Genomic DNA, 27,875 nt, shown 5'->3' with positions numbered 1-27,875 from the left:
CGGGCGCGGCCGAGTGAGTCAGCGCCGCGCCGGGATGGGCAGGGGGGGGCACTGGGGCGGGGAGGGCCCGCCCGGCCCTACAAAATCTCGCCCGGCCCTCCGCCGCTCCCAGCCGCCGTCGGAGCCGTCGCCAGAGCTGCCCTGTCCGCCCCGGCCAGGTGAGCCCTCGGCGGGCGCCCCGGTCCCGCCAGCGCGGCACAGAGCGGGGGGAGGCGGCAGCCCCGCGGAGTCGGGTGGGGGTTGCGGGCGGGGGTCGGGACGCGGAAACCGCTTCCGCGGCAGGAGCGGGGCGGTGGCTGGAGGCGGCCGCCGCCCTTCTGCACACCGCTGTTTCCTCTGGTTCGTTCGGCGTTACCCGGCCGTTACTTTGCTGCGTGTTCACGGAGAAGTGGCGGCCGCCAAGGGCGAGGCTGCAAGCGGGAAGCTTCGTGTGCCCCGACACTGGGTGTGGCGGGAGAGCTCCTCAGAAAACAGGAACCGGTCCCCAACTTCGTCAAACTCGCCCAGATACTCATTTCTTTTCGTTAATATGCATAAAGGCTGAACTGGATTAAGGATAATACTGTAAACTCCCTTTTTGTCAAGGAGCCTGGCAGGGAGGTGGGCTGTGCCGGCCAGCCAGCCTCGCCGGCCGTGGAAGGTGGTGCGTTGCTGTAGCGAGGCCGGAGTTCCCCTCCATCCACCACCCGCTGGCGTGGCGGAACCCCGAGCCCGCCGCCCTGGGGCAAGCAGCCCCTTCCCTTCTGCCCCCGGGCGTGGCTGCGGCTGCAGGGGCCGCTGCAGATGCCGCCGCTGGCGTGGGCGAGCGAGAATCCCTGGTACAGGGAGTGTTGCAAAGATCCAACGCCGCCCCGAGGCGTGTCCCAGCCGCGGCGTGCCAGGAAGCTCGGTGCGCTTCGTTGCTGGCAAAGCCAGCCTTGCTCATGGCTCTCCCACCCTGCCCCGCGTATAAGCAGAATTGGTGAGATCTTACTGCTGCCTCTTGGTTTGTGAGTCAGCTTGGACAGCACTTCCTCCTTGAGTCGGGAGAGGGGGTGAGGTGGGGCAAAGGAATGTTGCCATGTATTTTATCTGGAAGAAAAGTGAAATGGTTTTAGGGTAGTCATGCAGAAGTGACCTGTGTTGTGTTATGTTATGTGGCAGCTTTAATTCAATTTAATGTCAGTTTTTCTTATGTTCATATTCGAATATATCATATATCTACACAGATACAGAGATGTGCAGACTTACAGGTCAGGTGTGAAAGGATCTTTTGGAACCCCTGTGTCCTTGAGTGTGCCTTTTGTTGGTGAAGCTAGTTGTGATAAGCAGCCTTAGTTGAGTATAGTTTTTTACAATTGTTAATGTATAGTTTGATTTAAAACCAAAAATGTTTTCCAGTCAAGTCTCAGAAGCGAGAGTAGCTTGGATTCGAAGAAATAGAAGTCCTTAATTTTATATGTATGTACTGTCTTCCTGGAATGGAACATCTCCTGGATTATTAGCAGTGTCTGTGGAAGAGAATGGTTAAAGTACGTTTGTGGTAGCATAGTTTAGTGGGTTTTGAAATCCTTTAAAGCCTTTTTTTTTTTTTTCTCCAAGTGATGGCTTTAAATGATCTACTAAACCTTAGTGGGTGATTCAGGGAGATAGAATCTGGCTCATTTGTACTTGTGGTTAGTACTGTATATAAATGAATGAATTTGAGTCCTTATTTCATTTATAGCAGATATTTGGATCTCTCTCACATTCTCCATTGCCAGACCTAGCCCTGGTTTTTGGAGACCTGACATAAATGTGCTCCAAGTAAAAGAGTTTCCATTCTCTCATTCCGGGGATGCCGTTTCCTTGGCTCCGATATCTGGGAACACCCTTTGCTCAATCTCTGCCTACATAAGTGCTTCTTAAAGTGCTAACTCTGCTTGTTGAGCAATGTAGTTGTTTGTGCATACCTGACACTTTTTTCCATGCATCATGTGGTTTTTTTCCCTGCTGTAATATATGTGAGCTACCCCTGGGAATCAAGATATGGGTCTGCTTTTAAACACATACTCTTCTGTCACCAAGCAGTTATAGGGATAAGATCCTGAATATAGACTAGATCCAATATAATAATAGATTTGCAAACCAGTGAGGTCGAGGTCAAAACAGATGCTATCTCTTTTAGTAGAATAACATTATGATTCAGGATTATGTAATGTGACTTTAGGAGGACAATTGGTTGTAGAAACTTGCCTTAAGGTATTGAAGTATTAGTTTACAGCTGGAAGGTAGAAGTTGGTTCTTTTCCAGTGTAAGGAAGAACAAGTTGGTGCAAGTAGTTTCTATTTACATGTTCAAACCTACCGACAACTTGTCAAGATACATCAGATAAAATCACTCCATCAGAGAACAGTGAGAGTCTGTTCTCAAGTATGAGTGCCTTACAAAGCAGGGTGTGACAAGCGATGTGGTTTCTCTCAGAGTAAAGATCTTTCTCTGCAAAGCTGCTTGGAAAAACTCCCATTCTTTTTCTTTCGCCAGCTTGCTGCTGATGGGCGGTTGGTTGCTATAGCATTGTTGTGTGCTGATGAACCTCCCAGTTCCAGCTCTATATGAGGGTGTGTTAGTTCTGTTCCTGGACTCTGTTCAAGTTTTTTTGTTCCAGCAAGCCTGATTCAGTGTGGTTTTTAATTGCTTTAGAAACAGGAGGCTTGCAAAAAGCTGTTCAGTGATTGTTTTGTGAAAGATTATACAGTAATTGCTTTGCTTCAGCTTTCGCTGATGTCTTTTACTTCTCTGTGACATGCAAGAACTTCAGTTGCTCATCGCTGGTATTGGTTTTAACACTGTCAGAGTACAAAGGTCTAATTGTTAGGTGTTTCATTTTATTAAGAGTAATAAACATCATAACTCAGTAAGTTTTCACCCTCCTCTAACCAGCATGGTTAATAATGCCCATAGCAGGCAGCAGCTTATTACAGCCTCTGCAGCCTATCTGTACAGGTCTATGTTGGGTTCTTGCTCTGAAAAAGATCTGTTCACAAATAAGTTAATGCATAACTGGTTTTTATTCTCTGTGTTATTTTTCCTTTCCTGGGATCTTAAGTTTTTCCTTGAAGTAGTTGCTTTTGTTACTTTTATATAGGTTGCTTCAGAAGAGGAAAGATTTTCTTTCTGTATTTTAAGTGAGGAAAGATGTGATTACAGAAGTTACATGACACAAGCCATGTAATTACTTTCCTGTGTTTTATTCTTCTAAAGCTGTATCTGCTAAAAGTAAGGAATTTTCTATACAGGAGGCTTACAAGACAAAACAGAAGCACTTGTCCTAGAGTTTTAACCAGATGTCCATTATTAACTATTTGAAACTTCTTGCTTGTTCTCCAAGCCCTCGGTTTCAGAATGATCAGTGAGTGGAGAGGAGTTTAGTTTGCCTGGGTGGCTAGTACTGCTTTCCTGAGAAAGCCTCAATGCCATCAGAAGAGTGACCAGTGAAGGATTTAAAAAAAAAAAAAAGAGTCTGAAAACCAGTTGAAAGAACAAACCCAGGACTGACTGCACAGCAGCTGGGAGTTGGCTCAGAGGTTATGATATCTGAGAGCTAGATTTGGGGGAAATGGTGACCGTGTGGAAGAGAAGGGAGTGGCACCCAGTGAGGCTGGAAATGGTGCAATTTTGGTTCCAGGCTCAGTTATCAGTTACTGCAATGTTGCTTTCTCGACTGCCTCTCATCAAGCAAGCTCCTTTCCTGGTTTGATTATGCTCTCTGCAGCTTTATTGTAGAATTCCTGACAAACAAGCTTTAGTTTCAACAAGCAAACCATGTTTGCCACAGGTGTGCCTGGATGACTAGAATGTAATGTGAGTGGCAGTGTCTGTCCTTTTGGTAGAGGAATTTGAGAGCAAAGTTTTAAGAATGCATCAAGCCTCTTAAATGTTGCCTCTAGGTTGTAACCTTTGGGGAAAAAAATTCTCCTTAGTCAAGAAACCCTTCCAGTAAACCTGTAATACAGCTCTGGCAGACTTCCCTGACCACAAACCAGAGCTGAAAAAAGGACGTTGGAACATAAGCGTATCACATCAGTGTTCATTTCTGCGATGTGTGTAATCTAGCTCAGTGTTAGGTGTTTCTTTATTTTTCTTTATATATGTTAGCAAGATGTTACGTAGGTTCTTTTGCTTTAGTGGCTCTTACTTTTGGAGCTACCATTTTAAAGGTATTTAATATCTGACCATCATGTTGGTGACTAGTGTTTATATCTTGACCTGTGATTCTTACTAGTGTGGAGCCACTGAAAAACTGTATGATATTAGAGGCCTTTGTGGCCTGTGTCCAGGATCAAAGATTGAACAGTGTTATGATTTTATAAAATGTCTGCATGAATATAAATGATTTCAATGTATTCCATGAGTACTTGAGGATTTGAGCATCTGACTGAATACTACTACTTGTTGCTGGTTTTTGGCTTTGAGCTACGCCAGGCTATGTTTCTGTTGAATTTTTCCAGTACTGAGTTGTAAGCTTAGTTTATTCTGTTTCTCAGGCAGAATTCTCCAGCTCCTAAGTTTGAGTATTTAAAATGCAGAATAAATGTTTTTTTAAGGAGTAAAGGTAAAATTTTGTTCTACAGTAGAATAAAGACCTCTAACTGTTGCATTTGTTAGTGCTGGTGTGGCTTGGAGGCTCTTAAATCTTCCTGCTTTGGAATCTTTGCAGATTCATAGGGCTATGTCACTTTCAGTGCTGCACTGTTTCGAGACTAACACACTGTTGTAATTTGTAAATATATTTAATTTTACTTGTTTTATTTTTTCTCTCCTTCCAGCATTCTTTAAAGATGTCTACCGTGCATGAAATTTTAAGCAAGCTCAGCCTTGAAGGAGATGTAAGTATTATTGTCTAAACAAGAAAAGTTTACTTTATTCAAGTGCAACATCTTTCTTTTACAGGACTCTGTCAACAATTGTACTGAGCTCTAGAGTTTACAAGATGCCACATACGTCTTCTGTTTAAACTTATGTTGACTAACAACTTAGTCAGCAGTGATCAGTTTTCAACTACAAAGCAACTGTAAGCCATAGGACAATTGTATGAGGTGACTTAAGTTTACTGATAGTTCTAACTGGCCAGTAGCATGAGCAGTGCTCACTTGCTGGGTGTGCTGGGCTATATGAAAGATGCCAGGACAAACTGAATGGCTTGTTTGCATCTGTAGTCCCTCTTCCTTCCAAAGGAATAATTAAGTTAAAGATGATAAGATAAAAGTGTGTTCAAGTTTGCTAATACCTTGCAAGATGTTTTTCTTTTAGTGGGAATTAAAAAATGGGGATCTTATTCTTGTAATGCCTGTCATCAGAACCAAACTACTTCCTGAAAAAACTTCATTTCTCAAACTTCTTTTCCATTTTCTGCTTTGTAAAGGATAAAGAATCTTGATTTTTTGATTGTATATTTTCCACCGCATCTACACGTGCTTGAAAGTTTTATTGAAATACCAGAAAGCCACACTCTCTGATTTCTTATGTTGCAACATTAGATGATTGGATTACCAGTGCAGTGTCAAGCTATCACACCATGAATTTGTGGTTATGTGCTTGTCCCTGAAGAAGAAGTGAATCCTATCCATGCATTATTTCACCAAGTTGCTTAACAAACTTGCTGTACTTTTAAATTTTGTAGCCAGTAACTCCAGATCTGAGCTCAGTACAAGCAAACTTTCGTCTATTTTAGTTGCAAAATACGTTATGATGTGATCTTTATTCAAGAACTGTTGCAAACCACTGACTAGTGCACCGTGGTTAAGTAGCAAAGCTGACTTTTGTACTGCAAAAGCAGTCAACTCCTCAGATTTCTTGGACATGTTTGTTTAAACAGAGAAGTACTTTTAGAATATATTTGAACAATCTGTTCTCAGGGGAAGAAAGATTTCTTCTGTGATGTTCATGAGTAGTTGCAAGAGTCAAATTTTAATACCATTCCATGCCAGTGTTTTTATCAGGAAATCCACAGTAGAGTGTAATATCAGGCAGCTGATTTGTTCTAAGATCTTAAGTTGGAAGCCAGAATTACTTGGTAGCTAGTTTGCGTAAAGGATTTGCCCAGTTCCCCTAAGCAATGATTTGGCAAATTAACCAACGTTAAACACAATACTTTAAGCACCCTTTTTTTTTTTTCTTTAAAGCTTTTAACCTTGAGGCTCTAGAATGGTCACAGCTGAAACCAGATCCTGTATTGTACAGTAAGGAATTAGTATGTTCTGCATCAGTGGCATAGCGATAGATTTGTTTCAAGTCAAAGTAACTGACCTGCTTCACTCTGATAATACCTTCTCCTTAAAGGGAAGGAGGGAATTGAGCTCAAGTTAGTCTATGCTTGCAATTTCTGCATCTGTATCACATGTCATCATGTACTCCATCTTTGCACTGAGAATTGGAAGCTTATATTTTTTAGTCAACCCTTTATAGATTGTTTGCTGGAAGATGTTGTTAGTTTTCAGATGTGACCAGGATCCTGTTTTGATTTTTTGTTTTTTTAAGAAAAAATTGAGCCTCTTCAGCTTTCCTATTGGTGATATATTCTTCTCCTTCATGTTCTACTCTTCGTAATAGGATTAAATTCATCAAGCTTAGAAGAAGTAAACCAGCTAGAGGACCTCTGAAACATGCTAGATATGTGGGAAGGAAAAAAAAAAAAAACCTTTCTCTCCTTCAGTCTGGCTCAGACTGCTTGTGCAGTTATACAGTAGCTGGACTTTGACCACTACATCCTGGAAAGCAGAAAGTCAGTTGGAAAAATTCTCGTCTGAAAGCATACAGTACCGATACCATGTTACAGTAGTGTATCAGAGTAATTGAGACTGTGTAGTCTGGAATTTAAATGGCTGTTTTTCATAGGCAGAATAATCACCCTAATAAGACGTGGGCCTACTCCCGTGAAGTACTCAAGACAGTCACCTGAGAGAGAAAAAGCATAATCTTTGTGGGTGTTGAATTTGAAGGCAGTCTTTTTACTGGTAGAGCAGCTAGCAGAAGGTTACTGTCTTTCCTGGGTATGTGCTATACATACATGGCACTTCCTGGGTGTTTTGACCAGTGTCAGGGGATCTGAATCCAACTTGTTGCATGCATTGAGTGGAAGGACAGAAGAAAAAACGGTTTCCAAATTGCATATATGCTATGTACTTTCTCAGTGTATGATATTATCTTAAAGTACTCTATCCAAATGACGTGGAAAACTCTTAGAGCTGAATGGAAAGAGATACTCAGCTCTTATAAGCTGACCAGGTAACTTGCTTCAAAATTATCCAGCAGTGCCGGTTAATTAGATAGAAGTGTCCCATGATTATGTGTACTAATGAGCTTTGATTTAGGAATCTTTCGGCCACACAGATTTCTCTGAGGCTGTATTGCGTGTACTGTTTCTGTTAGTAATTTGATCTGCCAACAAGAAAGGCTGTGTTTTGTGGTGTGGCTGTGGGCCAAACTGGGGCCACTTTGCTAGACTGAGCTGGTGGTAAGAGACAAAAGAATGGTTCAGTTTATTGGTGCTTTTTTGACTTTCCATCTCAACAGCATAACACAGACTGTCTCAAGAAGGCACAGTGGTTGCTGCTGGAGGAATCTGTTCAGGAAGTATGAGCTCTACAGGATAAAGTCAAATGTATCACGGAATCATAGAATGGTAGGGTTTGGCAGAGACCTTTAGACATCATCTAGTCCAATCTCCCTGCCAAAGCAGGTCCACCTAGGTCAGGTCACACAGGAATGTGTCCAGGGTGGTTTTGAAGTCAAAAAACATGGAATTTTTCAGTTAAAATTTGTCTTCCTTTTAATAATTTGCATGTAAAAAGATCCTCTAGAGATATTAAGTTATCTTAGTCCTCTTTAAGGACTGAGCTTTATATTGGATTTAGAGATTGAAACAAAAGTTTCTGGGATCATTAGCAAGAAAGCATAGTTGTTTGTTCATTAAGGAAACAGCTATGGCAATTTCAGGTGTCACCATACCTTTCTGCTGGAGGTTTAGGTCTTTAAATTGAACTCAACAGAATAGGATTTGTAAGTATTTCTCAACTCTTTATATGAAAACCTGTGGTTTAGTTTAACCTGCCCACAGGAGGTGGTACAAGCTAGACTGTTAGTTTACACTGAAACAGCTGAGAATAGTTGAATCTCTGTTCTGATGATCTCCTGTTTGAAGCTGGAATCCTCAGGAGAGGACAATAATAAACAGCTAATAAAATCTAGGAACTTCTAAAATATTGCAGCTGTTTACTAGGTGAACTTATCTCCAAGTTGTCTTATTAGCGGAGGTAATTTGAAGTGTCATTTGGTTTTATTAGCTTCATGCTGCTTGAACCGAGTAGCTGCAAGTGCAGAGTTTCAAAAGGAGACTCTAGGTAACATCTGTTTTCTAGAACTTTCCTGCTTAAAAAGATTTTTTTACCTTTAAAGTCCATGAGATATGGCACAAAACTTGTTCTGACTTAGTCTTCCATGTCCCTCAACTTTTTTAGTTGTATCCTGTAATCCAAAGTAAAGTATTGCCTTGAAATCTAAAATGCTTCAGATGTAAACTGTCTTTGAATTAGTTTTCTGTAGTCGATTTCATTCAGATCTAGCCTGAACATTCTGTATTTCGGAAGACTGAGATTTACTGAGTAAACCTGGGCTGTGTTGGGTTTTTGCTGCAATAATATGTAATACCCATTTGTATATATTCTTTATAATAAGCATGGCTGTGGATGGATTCCTGGACAATACATGTGAGGAGAACAGAGTTGAGTGACTCTTAGCAGAATTCCATTTTGACAAATATCTGATGGTAGTTCTTGTACTTAAAATTTCAGCTGAATCCCAGTTAACCAAGAAACTCATGTTTTATTAACTCTAGTGAGAATTACATATTTTAACTTAAAGATTGTTTTTCTTCTAGCATTCTCTCCCACCAAGTGCATATGCCACAGTTAAGGCCTACTCAAATTTTGATGCTGACCGGGATGCTGCAGCCCTGGAAACAGCCATCAAGACCAAAGGTGAAAAATATGGACTGGGGCTTTGCTGGTACTTGTAAGATAGAATGCTGACCTGGGAAGGGGGGTGGGGGGAAAGGTTACTGTATCTCAGGGATATCATAAGGATATGTTTTAATATCCTTCCTCTAGGATACCTATTTTAGGAGGTGTTGGATTTATCAGCCCTTGCTGATGAAATCTGGACTGAGATTGTAAAAGCATGCTTCGAATAGGCATTTGAAGTTTGTAGCGAAGAGTTGTTGAGGTTATTGCTGAAAATGTCCATTTTTTTCTCTTGACTCATCAGTCCTTCAAATTCTACTGCTTTTCTGCCACTGAGAATGAAGTGCCAACTTCTGTGGCAGTGAGTGGGGACCAAGCTCTGAATCATGGATTTTTACTGGAGTATTGGATTGGCCATTTATTCTTCCTTTCAGCTCTCCAGACAGATGAATAGGGATGGTTTGAATGCTTTTCTCCTAGATTTTGAACTAAATAATCATATATCTTGTATTAATTTGGAGTCAGAGAAAGTACTAGGAACAACAGAATCTAGTTTCTAAAATGATGTTGCAGTATTTCAGGAGCAGGACGGTGACAATCCCCTGCTTCTCTGAGCTAGGCTTTCAGGTAGGTTTTGATCTCCTTATATCAGTGCCAGGATCCACTGCTTCCACTGGGGGATAAGAGACGATGATGGAGCAAGGGAGAGATGAAACTGCATGGAGAAGTCTGGTATATTGAAACAATCAAGAGTACAGGGAGTAGGAACCACGGCTCTGGCGTGTTATTCCCAGGGCAGTGATCCTCTGCCCTTGTCCTGCTCTGTAACAATGAAAGGCCATGCCACACTTTCCAGACTTCCTCCAGGCCAGAGAAGCAACAGTTGGGCGTAGTTTGAACTGCCAAGTCTTTTGCCTACACGTCAAGACAGAGAGAAATTTAAAAGCCAAACAGTTTCTCATTAGAAAGAAATGTAGTCTTCTGTCAGTGCCAACAAAGCACATGTTTAATTTGGTATAAAATGTAAAATATTGCCGCTCCCTAACAAGCATGTGGCACTGTTTCACAACATTTCTCAATTTTGTTCTAGAAATCCATTGTCTGCTCATTAAAGTAGGTTCAGTTCTCATTTGAAATCATTTTATGGTTTTTATTTTGATTATAAATGTCATTATATTTGGCAGAAAATACTTTGTATGTCTGTAGAGGTTTGTCTAGACTTAATTTTTTTACAGCTCTGATTATAAGGCAAATCTAAGCATGTTGTATGTACCATCAGACTTTCAGAATAGGCACAAATATACACATTTTAACACTCAAGCTGTTAATGCAAAAGGAAATTACAATATGCTAGGAAGTACAAAAGCTTTTCCAGTCAGGAAAGTCAAACTCATGTTGTTTTTTCTCTTTCTTCCAGCAAAGATAAGCAGTTTGCTGAGTTTGGTTTTAAGATACATGGAAACGTTTTGTTAGAGAATTCCCAACTTGTTTGTGGACCTGCATGTTTGTGGGATTGATCTTATCTCTGCTTATTAGCTTGTTATCCAGGAGCCTTTTTTTGGAAGGTGGCATTAAAGGGGAGGATGTCTTCATGGTTTTAATACTAAATCTTCCGTTATAAAGACTCTGAGATGAGGCATTCCTGGGGGAAATAAAGAACAAGAGTGTTAGGCCCTTCTTCCGGGTCTCTTTCCTTGTTCTTTGAATGCTCTACTTACAAGATGTTTCCATCCGCTAATTCAGAAAATTTACTAAAATGTGAACTCTCTCAAATATATGTGGGATTTTTTTTCCAAAATAAAATTCCAAATCAACCAAACAAGAGTTGGTTTTCAAGCAGTGATGTAAACAGCTACATGAAAAAGTAAGACACTGCAGATCATGAGTGCAGTCAAATAATTTTAGGACTATGTCGGTACCAGATGCACAATGATGCTGAGGTCTCACAAGGGCCAATCACATACATCTCACTAATCATTTGAGGTCAACTGCAATCCTATTTCATTCTTTCATGTAGACTGTTGATCTCTGTAGTACCTGGATGCTGTAGGACAGAAAGAGCTTTTGATAGCCCATCCATGATGTCTTTGAAAATGAAATTTAGGAGAATAACCTTCTAGTAAATGAGCTGAATAAATGTATGCCAGCTCCTGCAGAATGAAACTGTGTTAACTGTGCTCTAACCTCACCCTAGATATTTAAATGATACATTTTGTTCAGTGCAATACTGGTGCTGGTTTTTTTGGCCAATAGAAATTCAAGTGCTATGTCTTTTTAAACCAAAAAAATTAAAACCTTAAACTTCTAATTTTGGTTATGTTAATTTCCTCTCTTATTTTTTTTCCACTGATTGCGCCATAACACTGCAGTCTTACCAAAGCAACAGATTGCCTCTTTTAGAAGAAAAGTTGGTATTAATTAATTAGAAGGGGGGGATATGTATGTGATCTACCTACATTTCTCCTCCCCCCTACCCCTCAAATACATTTCCATCTGCAAGGAAGTCTCTTGTTTAAAAAAAAACAAAACAAACCACTGTGAGCCACATAGTGTAATTTTCAGTTGCCCATCGGTAGAAATGCACTGATAAAATCTGCCAGAGAAATAAACTTTTGCTTCGTTACTCTGAAACTTCCAGAGATTTTAGTGAACAGCAAGGAAAAATGTTTGAACTGCTCTCCTACTCCACCCCACCTCAGCAGATGTGAGTCAGCATCCTGTCCATGCAGCGTGATTCCCAAGTGTGAAGTACAAGCACTTATTTTCCGTTAAATGCCAGAGCAATGAGTTAATTTCATAATTGCATCCACAAAGCATGCGAATAAGAAACTTGGATGCAGTCATTTGTAGGCTTCTATTGTCTATGACAATTGTGATAAAACTTGAAAATGTTTCTTCCTTCTTTTGAATGCCAAGAGTGGTTTAAATTTAGAGTTTACTGTAAAGCTTAAGACATTGGCTTATGCTGTGGCCTGCAACAGCTGAGAGACTCCAATGTCAGTGTGTTTGTCTATGTGTGGCTGTTTCCAGACTGGGAAAATTTGTTTTCCTTTATAAAATCGGAATGCTTTAAAATATGCAGGGGTAGATTATGACTGAAAGGTGCAGTCAGCATGTTTTCAACCAAAATTCTAACTAGGACGTAAAATGCTTTCCAAGGCCTTTTGAAGGCCACAGGCCAAGTTTGTATGAATAAGAGCACTGGTGTAGGTCTGCTTTGGCGTGAGCTAAGGATATAAAGCTATCAAGTACAGTATTTTATCATTAAAAATGTGAAGAGAGAGAAAGGAATTTTGCATTTGAGTCATCATTTTAATTTCTGTAGCTCTCAGCTAAAAGGTCTTTTGCAACAGTCACACTTTAGGTGATTAATTTTATAATACCTGTTGCAGTCCATTTTTCCACTTGCTGTGAGATTGTATTTGGGTAATAAGAAAAATAAATGTGGATGGATTCTCACAAGGATCTGAGTCCTGTTAGTAGCTGCTTATCCAGTCCTTACTTTCTGGTTTTTATCAAAAAATCGTAATATACACTGATGTTTATGCAAATGTGAAAGAAGGTATTCATAATACTTGTGGTAAATGCAGACACCTGCATCAAAACTCTGGGCTTGCTCTGACCTCGAAATCAGAGCCACCTATTTCCTTCAAAACCTGGCATGCAACTCATCAGAAAAAAGAATAAGTGGTTATACGTTATCTTTCTGTTGGAGAACAATATTCACTATGTTAGGCCTGTAATATTTTGAAGTAGTTTTGCCTCTTCTAAGCTTAATCCAGTCAGTGTGGAAATAGTCCAAAACAAGTACATAACTATAGGTTAGCTTGACATTTGGGCATAACAATGAAAGCTGTTCTAGATGTCTGCTCTGTCCATTTATAATCTGTTATAACTTTTCTGTTTGGAAGACTTCCGTATCAACACATTATGTCCAACTGTGCTGTAATTGTTCATCTGTGTTTGAATGACATGTTCAGACAGCTTTGGCTAACCAATCATGGTCATGAAATACACATGGACATTTTACTTAGGAGCTGGATTCGGTGATAAGAGACTTCAAATGTACATTGGAGAATAGGGGAAAGGGACTCCAATTCTTTCATTAAAGCATTCTAAAAAATACTATACTTCTCCTACAAAACCAGAATGGTGCTTACTTTTTTAAGCAGAATAAGAAAATTACATACCAAATGAGATTTTCAGTTGAGCAACCTAATGTGTCCTTACACAGGCCTTTGGAGGTTTCAGCCACCTACCATTTGATTAAGTACACCTGGGCTGACCTTTTCAGTTCTGTTTAGATACATTCAGTGTCAAAGTGTGTCAATATTGTTTTTCTTACCCATTACTTCAACTCTTCCCCTGCCTGCCCCAACTGCTCTCTATCTGTTGCTAACAATTCTTTTGTTTTACCTTGTGGCAGGGGAATTTGCATTTCTAAACATTTTCCTTGGAATAATAGAGACTGGCTTCTTGCAGGGGTGTTAGAGAGCTATAAGCTCTCATATTAAGAGAAAGTGTTTTATATAATTTTAATGCTTAGGTAAGGAAACATAAATACAGCCTGTTTGTTTTTTTCCTGTTGATGTGAATAACCAAAGGGAATTCACCCTTGCAGCGTGTGCTTTGAGAGATGTGGGTGTTTGCAGGGCATGGTAATTGTATGTCCATTATTAGATTAAAGCCTCATCAGAGGATACAGGGATAAGTCAGATGTTCCAGGCTCATCTCAAGAAGCTCAAGAGTCTACCCAGGCTCTCAGGTATTTTTTGAGTTGCCAGGACCAAGCTGCAGATGCAAATTGTGATCAGAGGAAGAAGTATGCCAGTCCAAAAAACTGCAAGTCTGGGGAGAATACAGTTTGAAAGCAGCAAATGGGAAGGACACAAGAGAATCTGAAATGCAAGTTAGTAGCAGTAAGCAGAAGCAAGTGGAGAAGTCACAAAAGATGGGAAAGAACAGAGAGTAGCAAGTGGCTGTATCTGGGAAATGGTATCTGGAAATTCTACTTCCCGGACAACATAAAAGCTGCTGTATGCATTGACTTGCATTCATAACCCTTACAGGATCTAAAGCTGCGGTGGGCATTAGGTTGTAGTGACAGAGTGTCTAACCCTAAGTGCAACTTTGGCTTTTAACTTAAAATAAGTCTTAGTGATCTCCTTGCAGTCAGCCTGCAATTGTATTTAAGTGTCCATGGATTTGGAAAAAATCACTTAAAACTAAATCTTTTTTGATATATAGTTCCCGTATTTAAAAGATGGTTTGGGAGTTTGAGCATCAAAGTTTTCTAGCCATTCCAGTTAAACTTTGACATGGATCTTGAAGTGGTGATTTTGGAAAAAGTAGCACATATGTAATTCTTCCAGAGTCAAAAGCCCTCTGACCTCTGAGCCTCTGAGCTGCTGAGAGAATGAAATATAGTGGTTTATTTTACCACTTCTGTATTTGGAGTGATAGTTAAGGGACTATGAGTTAGCTAGAAGTACAATTGCTTTGTTAAGAAGCTTTAATTGAAAACACCACTGAAATGACCAGTCAGGCTTTGCTGAGGTGTATCCATGCCTACGTACACAAAGATCTGCATCACATCAGTAATTTTGGCTACAATTGGTTGCACTTTCTTCAAGGCCAGGACATGACATACACTAATGAGAGCTGTTGAGCTGTGCTCCAGACAGCGCACGTGCTAGGTTTTGAGTGTCAGAGGACATACTGATACAAAGAGATCAGTGACAAGAAAGCTTCTTTAACTTTTTGTCTTGTATCTTTGTAGGTGTGGATGAGGTCACCATCATCAACATCCTGACAAACCGCAGCAATGAACAGAGGCAGGATATTGCTTTTGCTTATCAGAGGAGGACCAAAAAGGTAACAAAGTATGAAGAAATACCAAATATTGAATAGTTAGATTTTTGGGAGCTTCCATGTTTTACAGTTAACTGTGTGTAAACTGGAGATAAGTATTATTTGGTTTGTCTTTTCACTGAAATCAAAGATGCATCTACCTTGCCTGTGCTGTCACAGTTTAGGACTTTTGGGACTTTAAAATTTCTTGAGTATTCATTACTGTGGCTGAAATCTACTGATACTTAAGGGGATTGATTTTTTTGTGGTTGTTGTTTATTGGGTTTTTTTGTGAAGACTACTCAGCATTGGGAGAGTATTCTGTTTGTTTTCACAAAGCTAGCTTAAATGAGAAAAGACTACAGCCAGTTGTACTTCAAATGCTGCAGGTGTGGAACAACATGATATAATGAGTTGAACTATTAGTAGGTATTATCCTATCAAAAATCGTAGGTACCGATCTGTTGTTGGAAGAGATCTGTGCATAATGAGTGTTGCTGTTTGGAAAGCAAAAGCCTTGAAGTTGTGAGACTCATGCCATAATCAAAGTTTTATGCCCACAAAAAACAGAGAACTTGTATAGATTTGGGATTACGATGAATGTATCTCTTTCAGGTTTGCCAGACCTCAAATGGTAGTCCTCCAATAGAAGCCCAGAGTGCTCATCTGAAACCAAATGTAAATGTAGAGTTAAATTTGGGGAGTTCACCAAGTTTTATGCATGGCTGATAGAGTCAGATGCAGACGCACGCCCAAGTTGGATGCATGTATGTGTGCACATGTCTGCACGCTGGTGGTCACGTCCTGTGGGCACTGGGAGAATTGTGCTTGGAAGTTGACCCTAGTGGGGAAGTGTGTCACTTAAAGCTTCCTTAAGCATTTTGCATGACCACAAAAATGCAGAGTTGAGAAAATCTGCAACCTTTTTTCACCTGTTTCTCTCTCACCTTTTTTTCCTTGCTGTGGTCCAAGAACAAACTGAATCTGTCAAGTTTAACAATTGCCAAAGAATAAATCATCCTGTAGAAAAGATGGAAAATTGCAGTAGAAACCACTCGGTGAAATAAACGAGTGGCAAAAGAGGAGGAAGTGGGATATGAAAAGACATGTGGATATATCTTCTGAGGATGGTATCTTTGGTAAGGGGTTGTGCAGGTTTCCTTGGCCTTGTGTTGTGATGTACTAGGCTATTTGTTTCATGCATTGCAGGATTTCTCAACAGATCATTATAATCCTAAAAAGTCACAGATCTACTTCTGTTTTCTTTTGCATTGAACTATGTCTAATGGAAACTATTTGTAATCTTGAGGAACAGTGTTTGATCTGTGTGACCTTTCCTCATTACTAGTGTTGATGGAGTTACCAGCGAGTACTGGGGTCTCTGTATGTGTGTCTTCATATGTGCCTGATCAGTCCTAACTGCTGCCAGTAATCTCTTAAGAAATGAACTGCTAATATCCAGATGCTCATTTGGAACACTTAGTAAACACTTCTATCTTTGCTATTTGTAAATTAGTGATATTCGACAGTTACCTGCTTCCCACTTCTTTCTTGGAGCACTCCTAGCTGTGGCAAAGAACAGTAGAGGGGAGACTCTTGCTTTCCTGGCAGGAGGAGAAGACTATTTCTCCAGAAGCCTGCTGATACAAGGACAGGTGCTTGGTTCAGTTTGAGGTGTTCTGTTGCAGTTATTTCAGTAAATCCTACTGTAGTGACTTATATTTCCTTTAGCCTCACACCAAAGTGCAGATTGCAAAAGCTTCAATTCATGAAATTGTCCTAAAATTTATTAAAAGATAGGGAGTATCTTATCTGATTTAGCTAATATCTAAAGAACTTTTTTTTCACACAAATAAATGATGGAACATTGTATCCAAAATTAAGTTGTACTAAAATATTTCTCAGACTACAGCAGCCAGATGCCCCAAACCCCCATGCACTACATTGATCAATCAATGCAGACAGTGCATACAGTATTAGGACATGTCAGTGCCCTGGTTTAAATGAATGAGTCTAAGTGCCTTGGTTCTATATCTCTCTGGTACAAACTTGTCTGTGATTTTGCTGAGGTCACTTCTCTCCCCTCTTCCCCTGCCCCTCAAGCTCACAAATTGTTAGTGTAGAATCCAACAATTGAAATGCAGCAATTTTCTCTTGAATGCTGCAAACTTAACTGAAGCTTGGGGAATATCTTTCTCTAGGAGTGATTGACAATTAGTGACTTTGGCCACACCCTCCTGATAGTTTCCTTGAAGGCAGGGATACTTTTTCTGTACTCAGGGATGTATCTTTTCTCTCTAACTAGCTGGTTGGCAACTGGGTCTGTACAGTGGAATAACTGTGCAGTCAGTTTTCCAGTGTCTCAGCTAGTAATGGGCTGGGATAATAGGAAAAACACAAATAATACAGTGCTACTGGGAAAGCTATGAGAGTATAATGGAGAAGCGCTGACTTCAAGGAGTCAGACTCGGATCCATCTGTGCTTTTTAGCTCCAACAAAGCGTCAGTGCTTCAAGACTGGAGCAGAGCTGCTCAGATGTGTTGGCACTATGTTTCCCAGCACTTTGTCAGCCACCAGTGGGTTTTTTCTTATTTTCAAAGGATGAGTAAAAATTCCTTTGCCCTAATTTCTTTCTTAGGCTTTCACAAACAAAAAGCTCTTTATGTTCTGTTTCCTTGTCATTGTGTAAGAAACACTGTTGCAAACTTGGAAACTTAAAGCCCTACAGGCTAAAATCTCTGGAGATCAGACTTTAATTTTTTTTTTCTTCCATCGTCCCTCCTGTTTTACAGGAACTTTCTGCAGCTCTGAAGTCTGCTCTGTCAGGTCATTTGGAGGCAGTGATCTTGGGCTTGCTGAAGACACCAGCACAGTATGATGCGTCTGAACTGAAAGCTGCTATGAAGGTAAATGAGCTTTGAAATTGAAGTATGTTAGTCTGGTGTCACCGTCTCACAAATTAATATGGACAGTTCTGTCCACAGTCATGGTTTTCAAACATGTCCACTGATTATTTTTTAATACTGCAGCTGAAGTATCCAGCTATTGATTAAATCTTCTCTTTAGGGAAAAAAAAATCATCGCATCAGGAATAACTGATAGGCTGCTTGCTCTGGTTTCTACTTTGCTGACTGCTCTCAAAAACAATATACAAGTTCACAGTACAAAAGAAAACCAACACCCACCCACCCTCCCAACCCCATTAAGAGAGCAGCAATTATCTGGAGCCATTAAATCCTCTGCTAGCATTTATAGGCTTGAACAGTAGTGTCCAGTTACTGGGTCATATCGCTGATCTCAAAAGAACATCCTGTACCAGACCTGCCTCAGTAGAACACAAGGAGGAGAAGCACAGGGTATCCAAATCAGTGTTTGGAGATGCAGCGCAGAAGTGGGTCGTGATGTTCAATCTGTTACAATCCCAGGCAAGCATGGAATAGATTTGCTACTTAAGAAACGTCTACTTTGCAGGTCATTGAAACAAGACTATCTGAGGTGCTCATGCAAATGCATTCACCTTTTTAAGCAAACTAAGGTCTGGGAAGTTGTGTTTGCAATCACCACTTAAATTCTGAATGTTCTTCATCAGGTTAACTTTTTTTAAAAAATAATTTAGATAAACAAGTATGAAGATATGTCTGCTGGAACTGAGAACAAGCAAAGAACCCCCAATTAATAGTTTCTCCAGGCTCTGAAAAAGAAGTTAAAAGGTAGACCAGCAAATGCACCACTTCTACCACCACCCACTAAAAAACCTCCTCGAGCCCCCAAACTAAAAAAAGCCAACCCCATATTGAGACGGTAACTCTTTTATTATGGGCCAAATCCCATTGTTGAACAATCAGCTGCTGCCCTCTTCTGGTTTCAGTACAGGCTACCCAGAATTTACTGTCAATCAGGGGCATTTGATTTGGCAGGGTTTGTTGTTGGTTTTTTTTGTTTTGGATTTTTTTTTGTATCTTACATCTGATATGTTACATTTAGGATGACCATATACTTACATAGCATTTATGCTGGATTTACAGCTCAAAGACTAAGCCATTACAGCAGAGTAGCCATAAATGTAGAATATTCCATTCTGTCCATAGGTCAGCTATTCCCAACTCCCAAGCACATAGACTAATGTTCTGAATTTGCCTGCCCTTAAGTTTTACATGATACATAGAGTATAATAAGCTATAACTTGAGAATCAAAGTAGGGTAAGGCAAAGTTATCATTGAGGATTTAACTATTTTTCTGGTACACATTCTCAAAAAGCCCTTAGAAAACATTTTTAAAATCTTAAATTTTGTTAGCCTTCATTTCTTTGACAAATATTGATTAGAACCACTCTTTGGAAAGCTTCCCTGGTTCTCTCAGCTGTCACCCATTTTAATAAAGTTGTTTGGCTTTAGTCCTCTCCTTTTTTTTTACTTTTTTTTTTGTTCCCCTTCAATGGGAACAATTTTTCCAACAGAGTAGTTTTCCCCAGAATTTTCCACATATGAAAGACTGCAGCACGAGAAGTTTTCACAAGATGTTACCCAGCAGACTCCCTGTGGAGTCTTGTTGAAACCATGTAGAGTTTTACCACATAGAGGCTGATACTCTGTTACAGGTGGTTTTAACAGTGTTCTAACAGGAGCCATAAGAGTGTTTTTTCTGATTGCTGATGATGCTGGAAGGTGAGGGTAATGAGATTAGCATGAGCATGGTTTATTGATAGGTAGATACACAAGAGAATGAAAAAAAATGACCAGTGGAGCCTATTTTTAAAAAGGAATTTTCCAAATATTCAGGCATGTGTCTGCCACATGGCTTTACCAACTAGTGACCCAGACATTCTTAGTGGTGGCTGGAGACAGAAGCATCTTCAGCTCATCCGAGTTAGTCTTCTGTTCTGAGAGTCCTTCAGAGTTCCCTGTCTTCCTCTAGGAGCAGGAATGCTGCAGTGCTCTTAGCAATTTTTATTTTATTTTTTTTCATTTAATTGTTTTTCTATATAAAATAATTGAACAAGATTTGAAGATTGAACATTGAGCAGGGCACATTATTACAGAATATCTGAGCTACTATCATCAATATCTTATATATTTTGACATGGTTTGTAATGCTGATATCTGTATAAACAGTAGGAAGGCAGCTTAGGTCAAAGTACTGATGCTTCATCGACCTTGATCATGAAAGTGGCTTTGCAATACTACATAAAACCTCTGCATTCAGCTTGTTAAAAAAAATCTGAATGTTTAGTTTATCATCGTATAATTTTATTTCTTAATGTAGCTAATGGTAATATTGTTTCATCTGTATTTGTGCATTGTCAAATACATAGAAATATGGACAATTCAAGAAGGGCTGTGTTTTAGGTAGAAATTCAGAAAATTATTAACTTCTGGCTGACTTGGAGACAAGGCCAAGGCTAATGATGATGTAATTCTCAGCTTTGCGTTTATAGTGGAGGAATTGTATGGAGGGAGGTGGGGAAGAAAAGCGGGGAAGAACAAGTTGATTTCTGGCCACTTTCACCTAAGGATTGGTATGTTCTTCCTGTGCTCTCTGTGGACAGAGAACAATCCTATATGGGCTGTAATAAGTTGATCTCATCCAATTATACTGGTAGGTAGGCCACTGACTGTTACAGACACAGATAATGCACCTTGTGCAGGGATAGTATCTATAGGATCCCAACGCTATTGGAGTAGTATTTGGCAAGTAAAAATGTTCCATCTGAGCTTTCTCAGGCTCAATTAGCAAAAAATATCCCTGAGTTGTGAAACTGTTAGAGTAGGAGAAAGATGTGTGTAAAATATTTTTAAACTATTCAAGCATGCTTGTTCATTTCTAGCACCTGAGTCATATTTGTGTTGCAGGGTCTGGGAACTGATGAAGATACACTCATTGAAATCATCTGCTCACGAACAAATCAGGAGCTTAATGAAATTAACAGAGTCTACAGGGAAAGTAAGCTTACTTGCAAAATGTCAATGTATTATGTTTTAAACAAAGTTACTTGAATAAGTTCCCCTCAGTGAAAATTTGATTGTTAGAGTCACTTGCACTTCAACTGCTTTGATTCTCTGGCAGTTGCACATAAGATACTATTCTGTGCTGGTGTCCTGGATATTTGTATGTGTTTATATCGTTTTATCTTGTTGCTTGTAGAGAACATTTACTGTTCTGTTGTGTATAAATGAAGCTTTTGTAAGCTATGTGCATTCTGTGCATAGTGACAGAGTTAATGATATTAGATTTACCGATTCTAGGATCAGGTATGTAGTAAGTAGGTGAATCTGAAATCTACTGAAGCATGCTTGTAAGTTTATTTGGTGGACTTCCCAGAAAAGACATGAAATAAAACTTCATGAAAACATATGTTATGGTTTTCAACTTTTCTAAAGCATGTTATCTGACTAAAGCTGATATTGTTAGTTGATTGTAAGTAGACAAAAGAGTGGTCTAAGATCATCCTCAACAAAAGATTACTTTTCGTTTAATATTCTTATAGTTTGCTATTGGCCTTTCCCGTTGGGTTTATCATGATTCAGTAGTGCAGCAATCCAGTGCTCATTTATTTTCCCGAGCTTCAAAGTTGAACTTCACGATAAATAGACTGAAACGTAGAAAAATGCCATGTGCTAATGCTTAACAACTGCCAAGCAATGATGGTAAGATGTTGGCTAAGTGAAAAAGGACAAGCAGAACCAATGTAGTCTTAATGGCCAGTATGGGGGAAAAATAACATGTATCAGCAAAGAGAATGTTGCTACTGTAGATCAGGTTGCTGTTGAAAAGAAGCAAGAATGTCATTTTGTAGCAATATAGAGTATGGTCGGTTGGAAAGCAATGAAAATGTTTGTACTCTAGACCAGAATCACAACATTCCTTTAGTTTAACATAGCATCTTTTACTTTTCTCTTTGCATTAAATTTCTAATTGCAGTTGTCCAATCATAAATATGTGAGTGGATAAGACCTATAGGCTGTGTTTATCAAACAAGCAAAACATTCACTGGTAGCTGAGAATGATCTAACACGATACTGAGTTTAAATTAATATTGCCTTCCTTTTACTGGTATCAGGCTTTCCTGTTAGCTTGCCATGACAGACTGATTGGATGGGAACTTTTCATGACTAGCTGATAGCAATATTGGTTTTGTTGTATGCAAGCATGCATTTGTTTTCATTATCTTTCACATACGATTTAGATTGTAGCTGTTTTTTCATGTGCATAAATCACAGTAGTTACTAGCTGTTCTCCTTGTAAAGGAATATTTGTAGGACACCATTTACTTAAAAAGATTTTTTTTATTTTCTAGTGTACAAGACAGAACTGGAAAAGGACATTATATCAGACACATCTGGTGACTTCCGCAAGCTAATGGTTGCCCTGGCCAAGGTGAGTCTGTTCATAGTTTTACACTTTTCCTAATGTGCGTGCCAGTAAAGCAATGTCTGCCAGTAAAACAATTGGTTTTCTGTTTCACTTTTACATTTCCTTGTATTTTCAGGGTCTTTTTGGGAAAATAAATACTGAAATGTTGAAGGTCCAAGCATTTTGACAGAATGCAGTATTGCTAGTGGCAGCTAGCAATGGGGATGAAGCATACTGTTACTTGTTTAGCAAATTCAGAGTTTTTAAGAAAGAGAGAAAAATATGCATATAGCAAACTGCTTACTGCCTATTAAACCTCACCTAAATACTGCTATTCTTGTTTGAAGGGCAAAAGGTGTGAAGATACCTCTGTGGTTGATTATGAGCTGATTGACCTAGATGCTAGGGTAAGTGTTGGTAATGACCATTAAATGTCTTAAGCTGATCAAGCTTTTGGGGATATTGAGAGTATAAATGCTACGGAAGTGAGAAGTGTGATGAAAGTAGATGTGTATAGTTCAGACTGTCTTGCACAGTAATGTTTGCATGCTATCAAGGTATCTGTCACTGGCAATCCTGATACCTTCAGTTACTAATTTTCATGGGCTACTTTCCCACTAATACCTGTACAGAAGCTCTGTGGTGTTTCCCTTAGGCATATTGAAAAAGAGAGCCTTTAACAAAAGGAAACACATACATTGTGAAGACTGATTGCAACCAAATAATTGTGTAAGACTGAGAGAAATGTCATTGAATTTAGTGGCTGCTGATACTTGTTAATTACATCTGTATCTGTCGCAGTTCCGCTGAGGCCAACAGTTAAATACAGAGCAAAATCTGTAGACAGAGGTAAATAAGAAGTCATTACTCTTAGTTTCACATTAGATCCATAGATCTTGTCCTGATGGTCTGCACAACCATGTGTCCTTTTGTGTTTTTTCCACTGACACAGTACTTGTTTTCCACTAAGGAAATTTTGTGTTATTTGTGATGGCTTCTTGTGCAACTCATGATTTGCATAATTTTCCTTTTTGTTCTAACCTCAGGACCTCTATGATGCTGGTGTGAAGAGAAAGGGAACTGATGTCCCCAAGTGGATCAACATTATGACTGAAAGAAGTGTCCCTCACCTGCAGAAAGGTACTAGTGTCTGGAAAGCTATCTGGCAGAAAAAGATCTGGGGATGTTAACTGACAGCTGACTGAACATGAGCCAGCAGCGTGGCCAAGAAGGCCAATGGCACTCTGGCTTGTATCAGAAATAGTGTGACCAGCAGGGCCAAGGAGGTGATTGTCCCCTCGTACTAGGTGCTGGTGAGGCTGCACCTTGAATACTGGGTCCAGTTCTGGCCCCTCACTACAAGAAGGACACTGAGGTGCTGCACCATGTCCGGAAACTGGCAATGAAGCTGGTGAAGGGATTGGAGAACAAGCCTGATGAGGACCAGCTGGGGGAGTTGGGAGTGTTTAGCCTAGAAGCTTAGCTGAGAGGATATATGATCACTGTCTGCAAGTACTTGAAAGGGTGTTATAGTGAGGTGGGAGTCAATGAATGATAGGACAAGAGGAAATGGATTCAAGTTGCACCAGGGGAGGTTTAGATTGGAGATGAGAAAGAACTTTTTCACCAAGAGGGTTGTTAATCATTGGAAAGTGCTGCCCAGGGAGGTGGTCAAGTCACCATCCGTAGAGATATTCAGAAGACACATAGGTGAGATACTGAAGGATGGGATTCAATTTAGTGATGGGCCTGGCAGTGTGGGGTTAGTGGTTGGACATGATGATCTTAGAGGTCTTTTCCAGCCATAATTGTTCTATGATTCAAGAGAGATTTATTTTTTCCCTATAAGAGAAAATAATACCAAAGTGGTAGCTGTTTTGTCACAGACATGATTGAAATGAGTGTGAAAAGCACTCATCAAACGTGGGAGATCTAATGAATATTAGTTCATATCCAAGCTGTTAATTTTTAAAAAAATGTATAATTATTTCTATATATGTGTTAAAGTCACAGTTTAAACATATGTAAAGCTTTTTTACACTGGTGTAACAATGCTCAATTTTATGTCTCGTACACTGACAACAAAAATGTCACATGGCTACAGGAGACCTTGAGCAGTCCTTTAGCTTTTCCCTCTGTCCTAAGGTAGTTTACCTATATTATGTGTTTAAATCTGGCCATGAAGACTCTCAAAAGCAGCTCTGATCTCACTGAGAAGCACATGGGAAAGCCATTTGAAGATGTTTATTTTCAGGGCCTAAATTACTGTTGTTTAAAAAAAAATACTAGTACAGGATTAAGATAGTATTTTACCAGATTGTGGAGGTATTAAAGGAAAACAAAAAGTCCATAGTATGTATACTTTCCTGTCAGTGATGAACTTTGACTGTACTTAAGGTAAAGTTCTCAGAAGGACTTGGACAGGTATGTTTTTCATCATATGTCACTGCATTGTTGTCTCTGTGTTTTTTATTTGGGTAGTTACTTTTACCAGTTCTTTGTTTGGTTTTGATTTCACTTGTTTTCTTTCTTGTGATAGTTTTTGACAGGTACAAGAGTTACAGCCCATATGATATGTTGGAGAGCATCAAGAAAGAGGTTAAAGGAGATTTGGAGAATGCCTTCCTTAATCTTGGTGAGTTATCTTGAAGTAAAGACTATCTTAGTGTCTTTTCAGTGCTCTTGCAGTGTATTGTGATGAGGCTCAACTTCCTCTGTAGCTGGATGCAAAATGATATGGATGTGCCTTTTCAAATCCTCTGGCGTGTTTTAGGATATTACAAGTATTGAGGTAACATTTTTTTTCCCTCTGCAAAGTTTAAACCTTGCTTTCCAGACCAAAATACAAATGCCTATGATTCATGATCTGTTGTTCCACTTTTGTTTGATAAAGAGGCTTAATATTTCTTTTCCTAAAGAAGCAAAAAGGTTAGAACTATAGCTGAACACAGTAAGTATTCAATATAGTCATAGGCTGGAGAGCGAACAGTGTATGTGTGAGAGAAGACAGGCAGTGGAAGATCCTAGGGTCTAATGAAAGAACTGGTGTGGCACTGAATTCTCTGAAGTGGGCAGATGGGGTGTAAGGCTGGTACTGTAGCATGGGATGAAGATAAGAAATATATCACCAAGTTTAAGAGGAAATTCTTTAAGAGATCTGTGCCCGTAAATGATCTTCAAGGTTTCTTCCAACCCAAACCATTCTATGATTCTGTGACAGTCAGTTTCAGACTAAGGGTGAACTGAGAGCTCTGCAATGCAAATGGAGATTAAGCAGAGCTCAGCCTTGAAAGGGAGACTTCTGATAGATTCGCATACAAGTAAGTGTTTTCAGAAAAGAAGTTGCTTATAGAAGTGGAAGAATTAACTGCGATGTGTGTGGAAGAGGGCTAGGGTTCTGAAATGATACTAGCAATGGAGGGAAATACTTTCAATCACAAGCTTCTAAGTAACAGCTCGGTAGAAATAATATATCTGTATCTCCTTTTGGAGGAACTTTTGCTGAAAACCTTATTTTGACTACTTACCATGTCTTTCAAAATGGCTCCAAGATTCTCTGTTCTGCCATTCCATGTGTGGGCAGAGTGTTTTAACTATTCTCACCTCTCTCTTCAGTGCAGTGCATTCAGAACAAGCAGCTGTATTTCGCAGACAGGCTATACGATTCCATGAAGGTAGGGAAGACTGTTCTTTATGCTCATTTTTTTTCTTGCCATTGTTTCATCAAATTTTGATTCCTTAGGCACTTTTATTCATTTGATGTGTGACTGGCTTGTGGATAGATTAACAATGACTTACTAATATTCAAAAGTATTCATTAACAGTTATAAGGTGAGACCATATATTCAGATGCATCTGATACAGTGAGATATAAAGGAAGAGTCTCATAATATTGATCTGTATTAGATCAGTTGATTATAATTAGCAAAGTTAGACACATCTTTTGTAACCAAGAGCTGACAGCAGAAAAAGCTGTTTATTCAAGTGCCACAATAAGACACTAAACTTGCCTCAAAACATTTTCTCAAGGGAAAGGATGAAAAGGAAATGCCTGGTAACGGGCATCAGGCAATACCAGTAAGACCACCTGGTGAACCAAAACTGCACCTTACACTCTAAGTAGCTAGATTTGTGACCAGAAGATGGTCAGACTCTGAGAGTGGTGTGTTCAAGCTCTAATTCCTGGATCATAGTAATGACCTTAGTTAGAAGATGTAATTTGTTACATCTTCTATTGCTACATCTCCACTGCCTGTAGTTTGTTGTTTAACCATTAGATAAGATGGCCTTTTATGCATTTCAGCTATTACAGTTCTAAAAATGCATCTTCTTGTAGGGCAAGGGAACTCGTGACAAAGTTCTGATCAGGATTATGGTCTCCCGCTGTGAGGTTGACATGCTGAAAATTAAGAGTGAATTCAAGAGGAAATATGGAAAATCTCTCTATTATTTCATCCAGGTAGGTTTTTCAGCTTTCTTTTTATGCCAGTTGTATGGACTTTTGCGAAGGTCCTCATGGTATTAGTCATAACCGTTAGATTTCATGGAAGGTGTATTAGAGGCTGTGGTGAGAGTAATATGTTATTATCTATGTACTGTTGAAAATCCCACCTTTAACTTCATAGTCTACAGCTGATACAACTTCATGGTGTATGCAGGCTTCATGCAACTAGTTGGTGTGTAAAGAGGAAAATCCTGTTCACTTGTCTCTGCCCTCAGATCAAAAAGAAAAATGAGAACTGCTCTGTGATTGTTGAATGGAAATAGTCCATCTAAAATGCTGCTCCCTTTCATTTCACAGCCCAAGGAGTAGGCCTTTTAGCTGGATTGATTTTTATCCCCTTGTGTGACTGAGCAGGAGCTTTAAGTGCCAGGTTTTATTTAACTTCAAGCATAGGTAAAGAGCTTGTACATCTGTTTCAAAACTAGTCTTCTACCCATCCTCACAACAGCACATGATTCATTCTTCCTTGAGTAGATGAAGTTGAGCCAGGATCTTTTCCTGCAATGTCAATTATAGATTACAAGCAAATTTTCAAAATAATGAACTTGATGTATGACTTTTGCAGTGATCAAGGAACAGAATCAAGTCCTTCAGTTTTCCTTTGTTGTATTTCTATTTTTTTGTTGTAAGAATGATAAATAATTTCAATATACACATAAGTAAAGCTCAGTCTAGTTTCCTCCAGGCTGAAAAGGGCTTCAACTGCAAAACATAGTCCATGCCACAGGTTTAGAATATAATGCATATACTTTCCTATTTTGTGATTGTTTCCTTATACATATTTTGTATTTTTATTCCCTTGCTTTACAGCAAGACACAAAAGGGGATTACCAGAGGGCACTGCTGAACCTGTGTGGTGGAGAGGACTGAAAACTGTGATGGAAGAAACCCAAATCCAGAGATGTGCTTTTTTGCTCTTCATTTTACTGTAATCCTAGGAAAAAAAATTACTTGCCTAGCTAACCTTGACTTGCCTTTATATCTAACAAGACCAGTGATGTATGCTTTCCAGTGCTGTGTGCACTTCTTTCAGCAGCAGTGCTCTGCTTGGCTCTGCCAAAGATTCTAACAGTGTATAGCCAAAGAACCTAACCTTCCTAAGGTAAACGAGGTTACATGTGCTTGTGAAAGACACTGCCTCTCTGTGCAATGTTTCTAATAAAACATAAATAAAGTGAAGTTTTACTTTAA

At 39.5% G+C, this 27,875-nt stretch overlaps 1 protein-coding gene across 2 annotated transcripts; it reads left to right on the top strand.

Moving 5' to 3' along the window:
• Positions 1-27,875, top strand: ANXA2 (annexin A2). 2 transcript variants are annotated; one of them, XM_062000226.1, is made up of 13 exons: positions 1-158; positions 4,788-4,847; positions 8,897-8,996; positions 14,758-14,852; positions 17,622-17,735; positions 20,680-20,770; positions 22,125-22,204; positions 22,528-22,587; positions 23,227-23,320; positions 24,720-24,815; positions 25,796-25,854; positions 26,517-26,639; positions 27,495-27,875. In XM_062000226.1, the coding sequence occupies exons 2-13, from the start codon at positions 4,800-4,802 to the stop codon at positions 27,552-27,554; spliced, it is 1,020 nt and encodes a 339-aa protein (XP_061856210.1). In that variant the 5' UTR covers positions 1-158; positions 4,788-4,799; the 3' UTR covers positions 27,555-27,875. The 2 variants fall into 2 exon arrangements, with proteins under 2 accessions (XP_061856210.1, XP_061856211.1); XM_062000227.1 differs by lacking the exon at positions 1-158 and adding an exon at positions 938-961.

Source organism: Colius striatus, chromosome 7 (assembly GCF_028858725.1).
Source record: "Colius striatus isolate bColStr4 chromosome 7, bColStr4.1.hap1, whole genome shotgun sequence".
Taxonomy (NCBI): domain Eukaryota; kingdom Metazoa; phylum Chordata; class Aves; order Coliiformes; family Coliidae; genus Colius; species Colius striatus.
The sequence above is the reverse complement of the archived record's forward strand: the minus strand, read 5'-3'. Positions and strand labels throughout refer to the sequence as shown.